A 14,264-nucleotide genomic window follows, 5' to 3' on the forward strand; every position below is an offset into this window, starting at 1 on the left:
TCTTTATTTTAGTGAGACGCGTACTTATGGCATTGCAGCGTAATTATATATACCATTCACGTACTTAATAAAAATTATGTAAACATCAAAGAATGCTTAATCAAACAATATATTCACAACATTACTTAATAATTACTAAATACTGTGGCGGGCATTTGGTCCATGATGACTAACAAGAGAAGCTCGTTCAGCTCAACTGCCCGTTTGCAAAACAGACCGAGCTTTACGACCCGGGGAGAGAACCGCTCATTCTTTTACAGACAGGCTCCATCCCCGGTCACACACCCCGGTTACAGTCAGGGTGACCTACAAACACACAAGTGAGTGACTGTATAACCTAAGCTAAAATGTGACAATAAACGAACTTGAATATCTCCCACCATAATTCCACGAATTTTAAACAAGGACTAGAAATAGCGCTGGCCACCAGGGATGCTGTTGTGAGCTGTCGATCACGTCGGCTCCCCGCCCCCCGCCCCCCCCCCCCCCACCCGGGTACATACACTTTCCATCTCTCTGTACGAGGTTCTCGTTAGCAAATTTGGAAATTTTAGTGGTTTGATCTTTTCACTGATACAGTCATATATTAATTTAGTTAAAAGAGTTGGGAAAGGATTTAATTCAATAATAATTCTGAAAGAAAAACCAATATCAATGTCAATTTTAATTGGGAATTAACTCCATCTATTCCCTTGCATCAAATTTCAGCAGAAAATAGGAGAGATGTGCACTTCCTTTAAATAGCGAACGCTATTTGGATTTAGAACCAGGAATGTCCATCAAGTGGAAAATAAATTTATTCACATGAACTTCATGCGAATCCATTTGTTCGGCTTCGCAATTAAAGCACATAATTGAATCTGCGACTGGCAGGAATACAGCAGACTCTGGATGCTGCCAATAATTTTCAGTAAATTTAAACAAAGCGTTTCTGCCCGTGCGTCCACCTTAATCTCCTGGGTGTGTGAACAGCTCTTTGAATGTATGTGCATCATTGTACGTGACTGCGGGGGGTGTGTGTGTGTGTGTGTGTGTGTGTGTGTGTGTGTGTGTGTGTGTGTGTGTGTGTGTGTGTGTGTGTGTGTGTGTATGTGTGTGTGTGTGTGTGTGTGTGTGTGTGTGTGTGTGTGTGTGTTTCAATGTGTGAGTGTGTGCATGTGACTGTGATTACGTATGTGCTCGAGTGTGTCTGTGTGCATGGGATCTGTGTTCACGGATAACTGTATTTTTCTGTTAAGGACACATCAATGTCTGGAAGCCAAATATCTTATATTATCCTGCCCTGTCCACCCGTACCGCCCGTGATAATCAATATCCAAATTAAGTATTGGATAATACTCTCAGCATCGACACCCATGGCAAAAATCACCAGCACCTCCACAGCATTAGGCTGAGCATTCAATAACCAAGACCTTGAAGCAACAATGATTCCCACCCACCAGTATGTTGTGGAGACATGGACAATCTCAACTAGATGCCTCAAAGCCATGGAGAAATACCACCAGTGCTGCCTTAACAGAAGCCTTCAAATCCACTGACTGGTCAGGGGAACCGAAGCCGGGTCAGCATCACCAGCACTGAGCCAATAATTGTGTCCACTAGGAGGCCACGTCATCCCTCTGCCAGACGTTGACTGCCAGAATGAGAATTCCACCCCAAACTCTGCCACGGCAAGAAATTTCCAATACAAAGAATGTTCAAAGGTTTCCGGGAGCCTCGATGGTTTCCAGTTTACCTGGAAAACAATTTACATAGTTTTTCATTGTCCCCGTATGACAATACAACCTCCTTGTGGATCATGGGAATCCCTGGCCCATGGTCGTACAAAATGGAGAAGGGGTAGCCTGGGTCTTAAAATGAAGAAACTGTACACAAACAAAGCTCAACATCTCAAAAAAAAATCAATTACCCCTTCGGGCACCGACTGCCCCAAATGTGGCAATGTCTGCAGCTTCCAGTAATTTCAGAACTGCAGTACAAAGAGGTCATCCTCCACTCTCACCAAATGGACCAATTCTGCTCCTGTATCTTATAATGTTCCTTGCTGCATTACTTCATATCAATGAGGTCCGTAGGTTAGTTAGCATAATTTGTTGACAATGTCAGAGCAGATTGGGAGCGAGGTTTATAAACGTATACAAAGACCAAGATATTATAAGTAGAGGCATAGAGTACAGGAATGAAGATGTTAGTTAAGGTGAACTTCCGTAAAAAGCCGGTTCGGCCATAAATGGAATGCCGTGTCCACTTCCGAGCACCATGAACTGGCAAATATATAAAGGCTTTAGAGAAGTGCAAAAGAGGCTTATTAAAATGACTGAAGAAAACAGGGCGGAAGGTTAGTTATATAGAAAGATTGCAAAGCTGGGGTTGTTTTCTTTGAAACAGAGCAAGATTATAATAGGCTCGGTAGAGAGAAACTGTTCCATTGGTGGATCAAGACTAGAGGACGGAGAATGAAGATCACTGGTGGAAGTGCATTGAGGAAGAGTTTCTTGACATAGGTGATTCGGGACAGGAAAGCACTGCCAAGGAGTAGTGGAAACAGTTTCAACTGTGTCGTTCAAAGAGGACCTGGACAAACGTGTGTGTTTGTGCCACTTGTATGTGTCCCTTTATGGACGTGTGTGTATGCATGTTTGGGTCACTGGTGTGTGTGCATCTGTGAGCGGGTGTCGCTGTGTCTGTGTCCAGGCCCTTGCCCGGCGAGCTGACTCGCTCAGAGTGACTGCACCCAGCGGGCGTGGCTCCGACCTCGAGCCGGCGCGCACGCCAACCGCGGGCAGACAGCAGGAAGAGTGCGAACAACGGGAGGAAATCCCAGCTGCACGGGAGGTGGTGGGAAATCATGGGCAAGGAGACGGGTCCGGCGGAACGCGGGGTGCAGTTTGAGAGCGACGAGTTTTTAAAATCGACCAAATTGCTAGACGGCCGCGAGGAGGAGCAGCCCGAGGAGAGGGAACACCACAGGCGGGATCCCGGGGGAATCAACGCCCATATCAAGGTGAGGCGCTCACCCTCTGTTGCGCCCTGGGACAGGGGTATGACTCTTTGGCTGCCCTTGTATAGGACAGCGCAAAGCGTCGAGAGTTAAAGGGAGTGAACTGCGCGTCGTAGGGGGCATCATTTGGCAGAGTCAGGAAAGTTGTCCGGACAACGGTAGCATCGGAATTTGTCTAGGGTTGTCTGCAGGACTTGCTGCAGACGTTAAATGACCAGCTGACAGTACATCTTAATTTTTTTTTAATTAACGTGCTTGTTTATTCTCTCCCTGTCTCGCCTCAGGTTTCATTTGAAGACGTGATCGCAGAACCTGTTGCGACGCAAAGTTTCGACGGAATCTGGATTTGCAGTCATGCATCGTTTGAAATCAGCAAATTCGTGCTGTACAAAGTGCTCACTCTGTTCCTAGCCATCCCCCTGGCCTTCATTATAGGGATTCTCTTTGCCGTAATAAGTTACATCCACATTTGGTAAGCGGCTGTACCTCAACTCGGATTATCAGGTCTTTCTTTTAAATTCCCTTCCTCGCCTGCTCCGATTGCTAACATATCACAAAGTTTATGCAGTGGATAAAACAACATTTTGTTAATCTCAGAGGTAAATCGGATGGTAAGAATGCAGAAAGTCCTTTCCTGCTCAAACAGAAAGGATCCAGTTTGTCAACAAACAAAAAAATCAAATTGCCGGCGTTGTTAGAGGGGAAGCATTAACCATGAATTTCCTGCATGGGCACCGCGCCCACACCCATTCTTCCAATCTCAATATTCCTGTTGCTCTAATAAGAATGGGTTGTAATTGGCAATGAGCACGGATGTCTTGCGTCTAACTGAGCGGGCACCACGATGCGTTTACACTGAGTTCCCTCCCAGGCTTTTTCCTCACTTCCACTGAAACTTGTTTACCTCGGTAATAACCAGAAGTACAGGCAGCAAAGAGGGATCCATGACGGAATGCATGGCAGGCTGAGTGTGTCACCTTCTCAAACCACAGTGGTTCATTGAAAAAGAAAGGGAATGACAGGAAAGGCAAGAGGAATTGGAGTCAAATTAACATGGAAAGATAATGGTTCACGGAAGGAAATTTTGGAATAAAGGTCAAAGGTTCAAAGCAGAGAATAACAGAGAGTAAGGAATAGTCATACATAAAATAACAACGGAAAGTGGGCTAGACCACATGTGGGAAAGGAAACAGAGGTACATGAATCGGAAAGATTCAGAGGAATACTGGGAAAATTAAGGACTAGCTTGGATGAGAATTTTGGTCTGAATAAACAAGTTGGGCTGAAGTGCCTTTTTCAATGCTGTAAGATTCTATGGATCACATTGAGAAGGGAAGCAAAAGTTAAGATTTCACCCAAAAAGAGTGGTCGTTCCCAAAATGCAGCCTGTCTGGCTGCGAATGTCCATCATTGTGTGTGTTTTGTTTTAGATTTCTGGCATCTCAATTGTTTGCATATTTTAAAAATAATTATGTGTATTTATTTTTAGTTTTAAAATCTCTGCTGCTGGCTTGTTCACAGTAGGAAGGAAGATCTGCAGTTTAACATTCCCTATTTGGGCTAAAGAGATGGTTGGAATTGCAGGAATATAAATCTTGTTAAAAAGATATGCTGTTCCATTTTCTTTCTGACACATTTAACCGTCTGTCTACAAATGGAAGCAATGCCATAATGCTCAACACATAAACTGAGGGCTATATGCCATTTCCATGGGGTTATAGCAGATACAAAGTTAAAAAGAACAGGACAAAAGTTGAAAAGGAATGCCTTCACCCAAAAAAAAAGAATATTTAGAATTCTGTACTTAAGAGGACTATGGCGGCTCAATATATTCCAGTCTGATGGACATTAAGAAATCAAGAATATGTGATTTGTGAAGTGATGTTGTGGTTTCACCTCTCACTCTCCAACTTGTATTTCTTCTTCTCCCCCAATCTTCCTACTCTCGCTTCTTCCCCAACCTGTCCAGTCCTAATGACCCTAAGTGTCAATTGTTTATTCCTGGAGTTCCCAACTTAATGCTATCCATATGAATATGATTGGGAACCTGTGGTTTATTCCCTTCCGTAGATGCTGCCTGATCTGCTGAGTTCCTCCAGCATTCTCTGTGTGTTGCTCTGGATGTCCAGCAATTGCAGAATTTTTTTTTGTGTTGTGAGGTAAAAGGTGATCTTATTAAATGATGGAAAAGAGACATGGGCTTCACTGAACTAACACTTCTTTTCTTATATTCCTGCATCTTCCTTACTGCAGATTAGTCAACAGATTGTAGACCTGGAGCTGGAGATCCCATTTCTATTTTTTATGGAATTTTATTTTCCATTCCACCGCTTCTTTGTTTTCCCTTTTTCCTCTGACACCCCTTATCCTTCCTCTTTGTCCTCTCCACACTCACAATCTGCCCATTGCTTACACCTTCCTCCCTTTGATTCCCCACCTTCTTCCCTTTATTCCATGGTTGACCGCTCTTCTATCGGATTTCTTCTTCACTGCTTTGCCTCCTCCTTCAGTCATTCCCAGCTTCTCATAATACTCCCTTTTTCTGACCCCCTCCCGCTCACCTGAATTCACCCACCAGATTTTGCTCCTCCCCTCCCTCACTCTTTTCTTCTGGACTCTGCCCTCTTGCTTTCCAATCTGATGAATGGTCACGTCCCAAAATATCAACTGTTAAGTCTCCCTCCCCCCACCACAAGATACTCCCTGAACTGCCAAGTTACAGTTCTTCCCATTGTTACGGTCTTGTATTTCTGAGTTAACCTAGAGGCTAACTGAGGTAAGACTGCACTTTAAAGTATAGAGAGGGGCACTCCAGATACCGAGGAATGGATTCATGTTCCACCACATCCCATCACCAGACATATGGTCCATTACCTCCCCTTTCAGTCCTCAAAGAGATTGCTCTCCTTGCAATTTCATGCTTCTCCAGGTTCTTCCTCATGCAACCACAGTAGATGCAGCATCTGCCTTTTTACCTCTTCCTTTCATCTAGGAACCCAAATTGGCCTTCTGGGTAAAGCCTTTGAAGAAACCAAACATCTATTCGTTAACACCATTGGTGAACACCTTTGCAGGAACTTCCAACAATGGAAGTCCACACTTTGACCTCCCTCCCTGTGTTCAAATAATGCCCAACATAAGATTGAGGGAATATCATCTCATCTTTTGTCTGAGCATGTTACAGCTCCCGCACAACATAGAATTCAAAAGTTTCAGTAACTTTCTCTCAATCTATAGATGCTGCTGGGTATTTTAGTTTCAGTTGACTATTTCCTTCTTCAGAATTTAAATTAACTGTTGACTTTACAACTTTGCTCTGGACCCAATCACAAACATTCCTTCCATTTTCTCCATTCCTCCCCCTTTCTGTAGCTTTAAGCATGTTTGTTTTCTCCTTTTTCCAGGATCACTCACCTGAAGTGTTGACTCTTTTTCTCTCTTCTTATTCTTGTGGATGTCTTTCTTTTTGTAATGTGACTTTTGCTCAAGCAATAAAAATGCAATAAAACAAGATCTTAAAAAAGCTCAATGAGAATATGAAAAAATAGCAATGAAGTACCAGCTTTTGACAACAGTATTGCTTTTGACAACAGATTACTTTTAACTTTAAAAGTCTTTCTTTTTAACCTCCAGTTAAGATGGCACTGCCAAGCATGTGTGACAGCTATCTGTTAGTCAAAAAGCTAAGAAATCCCACTAAAAACATCATCAAAAATTCTTTTTCCGGGGTAAATTGCATTAAATTATCTGTGCAAACAGTGGAGGGGCGAAGTGAGTTCAGGGTTGAGCCAAGGTGTGTTGCATTTGGAGTTCTGATACCCATACAGCTGGCCCGAGAGCAAGGTTGGATCACTCTGAGCGACAAAAGGAGAAGTCAGGGCCCGGGCAGTGGAGATTCAGTGCAGGTACAACTGGCCCGGGTATTAGGTTGAATCGCTGTGGGTGTTGAGCTGATTGGAAGAGCTTGAGAGTAGCTTCAGGCTGCATGACAAAATCTGAGCCTGGGTCAAGTCACTAGATGGTGTGATCTAGGCCCAGAACCTTCCGCAGCAGTGGTACCCGGGTCCTAGTGCGAGGTATGATACAATGTTTAGATACTTTAAACGCTGGCACGGATTGGAAGCAAGAACCGATTTCACTTGTCCTCTGTGATCTTCACTCCTCTATCCTGGATGCAGGAGCCTTTTGTCAGCCTAGATAGTCTGAAAAGAAAGGGTGTAGGTCAGGATGAGAGGCAATTTCACTTATTCTTCACGATGGGTCATCTCCATGGTGCTGAGGCTATGAAGACTGCCCCAGCTATTGTGTTGTGCTCCATGCTGGTTAATATGATGAACTGATAAGTGAGGCTTTAGGCCTACTCCAGGGGTCAGATCCGAAGACTCAATTTTGTTTCAGAATGCTGATGATCACTTCAGTTGTTTGCACAATTTGTATTCTTTTTCTTTCTCTTGCGCATTGAGTGTTGGTCTTTTATTCTTTTTTTAATTGGATTCTTTCGGCTTTCTCAAGGTTGTATAATTTATATATTCATTGATAATAAATGTACAGTACTTGAATATTGAATCTTTCTGAAATGGTACAATTCCAGGAAACACATGTATGAGATCTGAATGGTGGCATAGTGGCATCAGCTCTGGACTTTGGAGTGAAGGCTCCCAAATTCAAATCCAGCTGGCTCCCTTGGACACTTTCCATCCGTGCTGGGTTGAGTGTTGAGCTAGCAACTTGGCCTCATAAAAATAAAAAAGCCTGCTAAAAAATGCTGTCAGTTAAGGGCTTTCTTCTTCTTCTTCTTCACGTATGAGACTTTAGAATTTAAAGCTCATCTAGTTTTGTAGGGAAAGGTTTGTTTTGGGATCAAATTAATAACTTTAAAAAAAAATCAAGAGACATTTAGATTTCTTTGTGAGTTATCTATTAACATGATAGAATCCTCAATCCTGTGTATTTAAGTTGTTTCTGAGCTGCATTTATGCAGAAAATGTGACGATAGGTAAAAGTTGGACAAGCATGAATAATTAGGGGCAAATTCTAAACTCTTAAATCTTCTAAATAATTTTTTTAATCTTATGGATGTTTGCTATATCCAAATACATTGTCTGTATATTAGGATATTTTCTTAGTGAAAATAAAGGACTGCATTCAAATGTAGGAATATTTAAGAAATGTATAAATTTGAGTCAGTACTGTAGCACTATAACTTCATCAGTTCTGAAAGGATCATGCTTTGGGTGTCATTCCTCATCAAGGAAATAAAGAGGAACGGTTGGCTGACCAAAAAATAGAAGAGGAAAGAAATAACTCAAGAGCAGTAACTCTCAGAGTCGTAGAAAAGCACAGCTCAGAAACAGGCCCTTCTGCCCATCTACTTCATGCCAAACCATTTGTGCTGCCTACTTCCATTGACTTGCATCAGGACCATAGCCCTCCATACACCTACTATCCATGTACTTTTCCAAACTTCTCTTAAACATTGAAATTGAGCTCACATGCACCACTTATGCTGACAGCTCATTCCACACTCTCACAACCCTCTAAGTAAAGAAGTTTCCTCTCATGTTCCCCTTAAACTTTTTGCCTTTCACCCTTAACCCATGACCTGTAATTGCAGAATCTCAGTGGAAAGAGTGCTTGCATTTACCCTATCTATACCCCTCATAATTTTGAATGCCTCTCTCAAACCTCTCCTCAATCTTCTACATTCCAGGAAATAAAGTCCTAACTTATTGAAGCTTTCCTTATAACCCAGGTTCTCATGTCCCGGCAATATCCTTGTAAATTTTCTCTAAACCCTTTCAGCCTTATTTACATCTTTCCTGTTGGTAGGTGACCAAAACTGCACATAATACTCCAAATCAGGTCTCACCAATTCTTACATAACTTCAGCATAACATCCCATCTCCTGTACTCAATACTTTGACTATGGAAGTCAATATGCCAAATGCTTTCCTTACAACCCTATCAACAGTGTCTATAAAAAGTATTCACCTCCCGCCTCCACCTTGGAAGTTTACATGTTTTATTGTTTTACAACATTGAATCACAGTGGATTTAATATAACTTTTTTGTCACTGATCAACAGAAAAAGACACTTTCAAGTCAAAGTGAAAACAGATCTCTACAAAGTGATCTAAATGAACCACAAATAGAAACACAAAATAATTCATTGCATAATTATTTACCCCCATCAAGTCAGTATTTAGTAGATGCACCTTCAGCAGCAATTACAGCCTTGAGTCTGTGTGGATAGGTCTCTATCAGCTTTGCACAGCTGAACCCTGAAATTTTTTCCCCATTCTTCTTCACAAAATTACCCAAGCTCTGTCAGATTGCATGGGGATCATGAGTGAACAGCCCTTTTCGAGTCCAGTCACAAATCCTCAATTGGATTGTGGTCTGGACTTGGACTTGGCCACTCCAGGGCATTAACTTTGCTGTTCTTAAGCCATTCTTGTGTAGCTTTGGCTTTATGCTTGGGGACATTTTCATGCTGGAAAACAAATCTTCTCCAAAGTCATAGTTCTCTTGCTGACTGCATCAGGTTTTCCTCCAGGATTTCCCTGTATTTTGCTGCATTTATTTTACCCACCACCTTCACAAGCCTTCCAGGGCCTGCTGCAGTGAAGCATCCCCACAGCATGATGCACCGCCACCATGCTTCACGTTAGGAATGGTGTGTTTTTGATGATGTGTGTTGTTTGGTTTGCACCAAACATGGTGTTTGCTATGATGGCCAGAAAGCTCAATTTTGGTTTCATCAGACCATTGAACCTCCTTCCAGCTGACTTCAGGGTCTCCCACATGCCTTCTGGCAAACTCTAGCCGAGATTTCATGTGAGTTTTTTTCAACAGTGGCTTTCTCTTTGCCATTCTACCATAAGCTGCAACTGGTAAAGCACCTGGGCTACAGTTGTTGTCTGTGCAGTCTCTCCCACCTCAACCACTGAGGCTTGTAACTCCTCATGGTGGTCTCACTCTCTCATCCCCTTCTTGCACAGTCATTCAGTTTTCGAGGACGGCCTGCCCTAGGCAGATTTACAGCTGTGATATATTTCTCGATGACTGACTTAACTGCACTCCAAGAGATATTCAGTGTCTTGGAAATTTTCTTGTATCCATCTCCTGACTTGTGCTTTTCAGTAACATTTTCGCAGAGCTGCTTAAAATGTTCTTTTGTCTTCATAGTGTAGTTTTTGCCAGGATACTGACTCACCAACAGTTGGATTTTCCTGATAAAGATGTGTTTTTTACTACAATCAATTGATGCACCTTGAAAGCACACAGGTCTCCAAAAGCAGATCTCCATTTAATTAATTACATGACTTCTAAAACCAATTGGCTGCACCGGTGATGATTTGGTGTGTCATATTAAAGGCTTACGCAATCAATTATTTTCTGTTTTATATTTGTAATTAATTTAGATCACTTTGTAGAGATCTGCTTTCACTTTGACATGAAGGAAACTTTTTCTGTTGATCAGTGTCAAAAGACAAATTAAATCCACTGTGATTCAATATTGTAAAACAATAAAACATGCAACTTCCAAGGGGCGAATACTTTCTATAGGCATTGTACCTGTATTGCCACTCTCAATGAATTATAAACCTGTCTTCCCAGATCCCTTTGTTCTACAGCATTCCTCAGTGCCCTACCATTCACTGAGTAGGATCTACCTTGACTCGTCCTACCAAACTGCAGCACCTCACACTTGTCTGCATTGAATTCCATCTTCTGTTTATCAGCCCATTTTTCGAGCTGGTCCACTAACCTCTATTTTGGTTTCATCAGACCATTGAACCTCCTTCCAGCTGACTTCAGTGTCTCCCACATGCCTTCTGGCAAACTCTAGCCAAGAACCCTCCACTAACCTTGATAGTCTTCCTCACTGTTCACTACACCCCAGACCTCAGTGTCATCTGAAAATCTGCTGATCTGATTTAGTACATTATCATCCAAATCACGGAATTGAATTGAACTGAATTGACCATGTTTCTTACAACCTCCACATACATGAGGGGTAAAAATCTTTATGTTACGTCTCCATCTAAATGTACAATGTGCAATCATAGTGATTTATAATAAATAGAACAGTCAATGTAGCATAGGATACACTCAGATCAGCATGAGTTCATCAGCCTGATGGCCTGGTGGAAGTAGCTGTACTGGAGACTGGTGGTCCTGGCTTTTATGCTGTGGTACGGTTTCCCAGATGGTAGCAGCTGGAATAGATTGTGGTTGGGGTGACTCGGGTCCACAATGATCCAACAGGCCCTTTTTACACAGGCCCTTTGTAAATATCTTGAATCATGGGAAGTTCACAACTACAGATGTGCTGAGCTGTCCGCACCACTCTCTGCAGAGTCCTGCGATTAAGGGAGGTACAGTTCCCATACCAGGCAGTGATGTAGCCAGTCAGGGTTCTCTCAATTGTGCCCCTGCAGAAAGTTCTTAGGATTTGGGTGCCCATACCAAACCTCCTCAACTGTCAGAGGTGAAAGAAGCACTGTTGTGCCTTTTTCACCACACAACTGGTGTGTACAGAGCACGTGAGGTCCTCGGTGATGTAGATGCCAAGGAACTTAAAGCTGTTCACCCTCTCAGCCCCAGGTCCATTGATGTCAATAGGGGTTAACCCATCTCCATTCCTCCTGTAATCCACAAGCAACTCCTTTGTTTTTGCAACATTGAGGGAGAGGTTATTGATATAGATGACAAATAACAATGGACCCAATCCCCACGGCACTCGACAAGTTACAGGCCTCCAGTTAGAGAGGCAACCATTTACTATCACTCTCTGGTTTCTTCCGCAAAGTCGATGTCTAATTCAATTTACTACCCCATCTTGAATGCCGAATGACTGAAGCTTCTTGACCAATCTCCCATCCGGGACCTTGTCAAATGCCTTGCTACATCCCATGTGGGCAGTGCTTTGCCTTCATCAACTTTCCTGGTAACTTCCTCGATAAACTCTATAAGATTTGTTAGGCACTCCCTACCATGCCGATTATTCCGTGTTTATCCAAATACTCATATATCCAGTCCCTCAGAATACACTCCAATAACTTTCACACTACTGATGTCAGGCTCACTGGCCTATAATTTCTTGGTTTGTTTTTTTAGAGCCTTTCTTAAACAGCAGAACAACAATGGCTATGCATGAATCCTCCGTACCTCACCTGTGGCTAAGTTTGATTTAAATATCTCTGCTAGGGCACTGGCAATTTCTGTACTTGCCTCCCACGGGGTCCAAGGGAACACTTTGTCAGGCCCTGGGGATTTATCCACTCCAATTCAGATTGGGTTTTGTTGTTATGAGTGTTGGACAGGTTAAATTGCAATGCAATGGACAACACTTTATGGGAAATCTGCTCAGTTCATTCTGTTCTTTACTAGTTTTATGCATATCTATGTCACTCAGAAAATAAAAATAAGTACAAATAATGCAATTGTTCCCACTTTGTTGCATATCCTAAATAGTAGGGAATTTTTCTGAGCTAGAAAACTGTCGTATTCTTTAGTGAGTGGAAAAGGCATAGCATGCAACTATGAATTTTCTGTTTATTGTCTTTTATTGTTATGAATCTGTGAGATATTTGTGATTAATTAAATCTATATTTTAACTTCAGGTTTCTTATGCCCATTGTGAAGACCTTCATGATGATTCTACCCTCCATCAAGACAATCTGGAAAAGTGCTATGGACGCGTTTGTCTCTCCTTTGTTTGAGAGTATGGGCCGCTGCTTGTCTGCATTCACTATCCGCTTCGCTCGAGATTAAAGAAGCAAGTAAAAAGAGAGAAGAATCGGGACTCACAAAAAATATTTCCAGACTTTATGAAATAAGTAGCATTGTTTATGCTTAAACTTTTCATCCCAAATGCACTTTCAGAATGTATCTGACATCTTTTTTTAAGTATATACACATTTTGCATAAACTTCATTTAGAAATAGATATATCTATAATTGATATTTTTTTATTATAAGCCAGTATGCATGCTGGTAATAATTAAGGAAGTTTACTTAAAAATGTTGCCATGCAATAATTAGATCCTGATTTGTATTTCAACAATTTCATATTAATTAATGCGTAAAGTTGTAAAATTCTGTGGCACAGAATGAGACCATTTGGTCCATCAGGTCTCTGCTACCACTTTGCTGTGCAATCGATCAGCCATGTTCCTTCTTGTCTTTCCCCTTGTGTTTTCAAAAGTTCTGATTTCTCTTTTGAATACACTCATTGGTCCTATTTCCACCAATTTGACTGACAGTGGATTCCATATCATAACTTCCTAAGTATAAAAGAAGTCTGTCTTCAAATTCCTTTGTAAATTTTGCCCAAAATTTGAAATCTGTCCCTCGCTTCTAGAAAAAGTTTTTAACAGTAACAGCTTTTTTTTTAAATCCTTTCTGATTATGAACTTTTCATGTTGTTTGTCACCTCTGGGACTAATCTAGAAAGGTTTATCTGCATTGTGTTGGGCCTTTAGATCCTTCCTTAAACTCTAGTGCGGGTTGGAAACAATACTCCAGTTCTGGGGCCAAACAGTTTTTATTATTGATTTCTCCTTTTGCACTTGCATGTCACCTTATGAATCCCAGTATCCCACATATTCTACCTACACTTCTACTTTTAAGGAATAATGTCCTTTGACCCCCTTCCTGAGTCACTTAATTTATATTCTTGCATTTTGTTCTTTCTGGAAAAGTTGATCACCACCTTTTTCTCTCGAAAGAAAAATCATGTGCTGTGTAACTGCCCATTCAGCCAACTTCTCCGTGGCTTAATTTGCCATCTTCCTCACTGTTGAACATATTTCCAAGCTTTACACCTTCCACAAGTTCAACAATGTTACCCTGCAAGCCCATGTTTAAGTCATTGACGTGTGTAAAATTCCCTTGATCTCAGTATTGACCTCTCCACCATCTTCTAGTATGAGAAGATTGCATTTAACTACCAGTTCCCTGTTTTTAACCTTTAAGCAAATTTCCTATCCAAGTTGCTTGTGGGCCTTCAGTTCCACAAGGTTTCTGTTTTAATAACCAGCCTTCTGTATGGTATTTTAGCAAATGCCTGCTGGAAATCACTGCATCCCCTTCATTAACCATCTCCATTAGCTCAGCAGGAAAAAAAATCGTTGGGTTAGTTCTCCTTTATCATCTCTAAGTTCTCCATGTGCCTATTTTCTCAGAGACTCAGAGATTAAACTGGCTGATAGTTGCACGGGATGTCCTTATCCTTTTTTTTAATACAAGGATGTTAC

The 14,264-nt window shown here is 41.7% G+C and overlaps 1 protein-coding gene across 1 annotated transcript; it reads left to right on the forward strand.

The window, feature by feature from the left end:
* Positions 1-2,624: 2,624 nt before the first annotated feature.
* cav2 (caveolin 2) lies at positions 2,625-13,827 on the forward strand. Its single transcript, XM_059978273.1, has 3 exons — positions 2,625-3,004; positions 3,286-3,473; positions 12,631-13,827. The coding sequence occupies exons 1-3, from the start codon at positions 2,849-2,851 to the stop codon at positions 12,779-12,781; spliced, it is 495 nt and encodes a 164-aa protein (XP_059834256.1). The 5' UTR covers positions 2,625-2,848; the 3' UTR covers positions 12,782-13,827.
* The last annotated feature ends 437 nt before the right edge of the window (positions 13,828-14,264 follow it).

The sequence above is a fragment of the Hypanus sabinus genome, chromosome 8, assembly GCF_030144855.1.
Source record: "Hypanus sabinus isolate sHypSab1 chromosome 8, sHypSab1.hap1, whole genome shotgun sequence".
Classification (NCBI taxonomy): Eukaryota; Metazoa; Chordata; class Chondrichthyes; order Myliobatiformes; family Dasyatidae; genus Hypanus; species Hypanus sabinus.

Bases quoted from the DNA above. Each gene is read 5' to 3' on its own strand.
- cav2 (XM_059978273.1), top strand. From the start codon at position 2,849: ATGGGCAAGGAGACGGGTCCGGCGGAACGCGGGGTGCAGTTTGAGAGC. The intron at 3,005-3,285 runs GTGAGGCGCTCA...GTCTCGCCTCAG, and splicing joins GAATCAACGCCCATATCAAG to GTTTCATTTGAAGACGTGAT. The intron at 3,474-12,630 runs GTAAGCGGCTGT...TTTTAACTTCAG, and splicing joins ATAAGTTACATCCACATTTG to GTTTCTTATGCCCATTGTGA.